At 56.5% G+C, this 3683-nt stretch overlaps 2 protein-coding genes across 2 annotated transcripts in view; one reads left to right on the top strand and one right to left on the bottom strand.

Annotated features, from left to right (window-relative positions):
• Positions 1-2557, top strand: part of PTSG_08134 (uncharacterized protein) — a 3966-nt gene extending 1409 nt beyond the window's left edge. The window contains exons 5-7 of the mRNA XM_004991097.1: positions 139-220; positions 458-613; positions 863-2557. Coding sequence (XP_004991154.1) covers positions 139-220; positions 458-613; positions 863-2361 — 1737 coding nt within the window. The 3' untranslated portion in view covers positions 2362-2557. The remainder of the gene's footprint in view (positions 1-138; positions 221-457; positions 614-862) is intronic.
• PTSG_12684 (uncharacterized protein) overlaps positions 2453-3683 on the bottom strand; it is a gene marked incomplete at its 5' end in the record, with an annotated part of 9805 nt that continues 8574 nt past the window's right edge. The window contains 2 exons of the mRNA XM_004991096.1: positions 2453-3201; positions 3421-3510. Coding sequence (XP_004991153.1) covers positions 2848-3201; positions 3421-3510 — 444 coding nt within the window. The 3' untranslated portion in view covers positions 2453-2847. The remainder of the gene's footprint in view (positions 3202-3420; positions 3511-3683) is intronic.

The raw sequence follows: 3683 nt of genomic DNA, 5'->3' as shown, positions 1-3683 counted from the left end.
CTACACACACACTCACACAAAACACCACACACACACACACACACACGCAAAGACACAACGGAGGTGTTTTTATGCATGCACACAGTCGCACACAGGCACACACTCTCATGTGCACTCTTCTCTGTGCGGGGGAAGCAGCCGAAACAAGTCAAGATCAAGAGCAAAGGGAAAAAGGCAGTGGATATCGACTGTGGTTACTCCCACACCATCGTCGTCATGGGTACGCTCATGTGTGCGTGTGTTAATTGTGCGTGTGCGTGTGTTAATTGTGGCTGATTGTGGGTGTCACTGCTGCGCGAGCAACGCGTTGATGGCCTCATACACGCACACACACACACACACACACACACACACACACACACACACACACACACACACACACACACACACACACACACACACACACACACACACACGTTCAACCCCCCCCCCCTTGTTACGCCACTGCACGGTGCAGACAATGGGCAGGCGTTTGGCTTTGGCGAGACGGAAGGCGGCAAGCTCGGTGTTGAGACTGATGACGATGAGGTGCACGCACCAAAGGAAATTCGCGGCTTTGAAGGAAAGGCGATGAAAGTTGCCTGTGGCGCAAACCACACGCTCCTGCTCACAGGTTGGTGGTCACACTTCCTCATCACCAGGCGCTCTGGGCATGTCACGTGATGCGCCACTGGTTGACGACAATACTGAATCAGGCTTGCCCCAATATGCACACACACACACACACACACACACACAAACACACTCACACATTGACAACAAAGGAACCTCTCTTATTCGTTTCTCCCTCCTTTCATGTTGCCATCACGTTCATGTTTTCTCACTCGCCATCGCTACCACCCCCCCCCCACTTGAACATTAGACGAAGGGCTGTATGCGTTTGGCGACAACAGCTCTGGCCAGCTCGGATTACCGCAGTCAACGCTGTTTGCATCAACACCAATGCCCGTCCCGTTGCCTGCAGGCACAGATGCGACCGCAATTCTCTGCATCGCCGCAGGGGAAGCGCACTCCGTGCTGGTGACGAGCGGCGGTGCGCTATACGCAACAGGAACACACCGCCACCAAGTGCTCGGACTGTCAGATGTCAAGCAGGATGTGCACGGGTTTACGCGCGTTCATCTTGACGACGGCTTCAAAGCGAAACACGTCGCATGTGGCAGCAACCACACTGCCCTTGCCGCTGCGTGGACCGATGACGACGATGACGAGGAGGGGGAAGATGGCGATGATGGTGATGGTGGCGGCGCCGGTTCGCAGACAAGCGATACGGCTGGCGATCATGATGCAGGAGAAGCTGTCGGTGCTGATGGCGGCGATGGTGGCCGTGACGGTGCCATGGTGCATGAGACAGATGCTAAGCAAGCAGAGGCGAGTGACGCCGGCACCAGCACGCCGCCTGACGTGATGTCCCCATCAAACCAGGACCAGGGCCAGACACAGAAGCAGGAGCAGGAGCAACAGCCATCATCGCCACCGTGGATGGTCACGCCACCAACGCCAACGACACAGCTCGCGCCCATTGACGCACCATCACCCTCACCACTCACGCCAGTGCGGACGCCTGGTAAAGCCACCAGTCGCCTGCCGCCTCTCACACCGCGGCACACGGCAGCAGAGTTCAACAACGCTGTCCACTCGGCCGCTTTCAGCAATGCGCGCGCGCAGCGACGAAAGCTGCGGTCCCTCCAGCCCGTCACGGGGTTTGCACTTCTACCGCCCGTGCCCGAGTTGAATAACTTGACGCCCCTTGATCGCCCTGTGCTGGGCACCACGCGCGCTGATGGCACTGGAGATGGAGGAGATGGAGGAGATGGAGGTGATGGTGGTGATGAACATGGTAGTGAGCACCGTGATGGCTGCAGCACCACGGAGCAGCCTGCCGCTTCAAGCAACAACAGCAAAACGAACGCCAACACTGGCGATGACAACGATGAAGAAGAAGAAGATGATGATGATGATGAGCTCAGCGTGGACGATGATGACGACGACGACGACGATGCTACTGATGATGGCGGTGGTGGTGTCAGCAGGAAGGGCGGCGAGGAGACGGCTCAGCAGCCAGCCGCCACCGCATCCGATGGAGGCACAACGACCAGTGGTGCCCAAGACAGCAGCCCCGCCATTGCCAACGACAGGAGCGATACGGGCGTGGCAAGTCGGGCGAAGCCAGGCAAGAGCGTGCGCATTGCAGAGGAACCAGAGGAGATTGTGAACGTGCGGCCGGAGGTGGTGGCGCGACAGAAGAACGCGTTTCTATGCAGCCCACGCCGCCCAAAACACAAAGGAAAAGGCAGCAGTGGCGCTGGCAGTGGTGGGGTGAGTGACAGCAAGAAATCAAGCATGTGCACAATCTCATGACATCTGCAACCCTGATGATGTGCCGTATGACTGTATGCACGACATCCCTCTTCTATTTCCCCGTCCCTTCTTGTGCGCCTTGCTTCCAAGTGGTCAGCCGGTTTGCGTTGCCATGGCTTGTGTTACACTCTTTCGACCACGACAGTGCGGCACAAGAGGTATGTACAATACAATAAGCGCATCGTCAACAAGAAGCAACAACTGTTACGAGTCACATCCAACATGGAGTTGTAAATATGAAAGCTGCGGGTCGCGCCCACCAGCGAGATTGCAACGCCCACACGCTCCTGCACCTAACCCAAACACTTCATCTTGAACACATCAAAAGCAGACAAGCCGACAACCAAACAGGTAGGGAGCTACACACTCACAACACGAGCACATAAACGGGCAAGCACGCAGACACAGGTGTGCACGCAAACACACGGGCAAGCACACACACACACACACGCACACACACACACACACAACTACATGCAGTAGCGGCTACGCGTAGTCCCAGCTCAGCTCTGCAGCCTTGAGCGTTCGCTGCGCCTGGCGCGCGCGTCGCAGAAGATCCAAGTTTGCGTCCAGCGGAATCGTTTGCTGTCGTCCACGCCCACGACACCCGCGACCACACGTTGCGAACGCCGCAGCCGCTGGTGATGATGACAAGGAGGAGGGTTTTCCATTCTGCTTGCTGCGGCGCTTGGCTTTGGCACCAGCTTGCTTCCTGCCATGTTTGGTGGTGGCAGCAGCAGACGCCTTGCGCCCCTTTGTACTCGCTGCTGTTCTGGTTGCCTTTGCTTTGCCCTTCTTCGAGCGACAAGCAGACGCCTGCCACTGGCGCAGTGTCTCAGCCTGAGGCGGAAAGAAGGAAACATGCGTGTGTAAAAGAGTTAACACATTGTCGCATGCGTGTACATGTGGAGTGTGTTTGTTGTTTGTGTGAACAGTGCGTAAGAAGCGAGCACGTGTCACAGTGGCCACGACTGGGGCAGGAAAGCGCAAGAGAAACACCAAAGTCTGCTCAACTTTCGCACCGCTACTGACACCATACATCTTCACCCATTATCGCACCTGATAGACCTTGGAGTCCAGAAGCTCCAGTACCGCCGCCGTTTTCTCGTGCAAACGCGACACGCGCTGCGCATTTCCTTCCTGCTCCGCCTGAGGGTTGACGGTGTCAGTGGTGGTGTCAGTGGTGGTGATAAGGATGACACTGGTGGTGATTTGCACCGAGTGGACGCTGTGAATGAGATACAAGGCAGCACAGGCGTACTGGCAAACAGAACACGCAATTAACACCAATTCATGCGAAAAGCAACAAAGAAGCATGCACA

Source organism: Salpingoeca rosetta (assembly GCF_000188695.1).
Source record: "Salpingoeca rosetta unplaced genomic scaffold supercont1.21, whole genome shotgun sequence".
Lineage (NCBI taxonomy): Eukaryota > Choanoflagellata > Craspedida > Salpingoecidae > Salpingoeca > Salpingoeca rosetta.
This window is presented reverse-complemented; position numbering and strand designations above follow the sequence as displayed.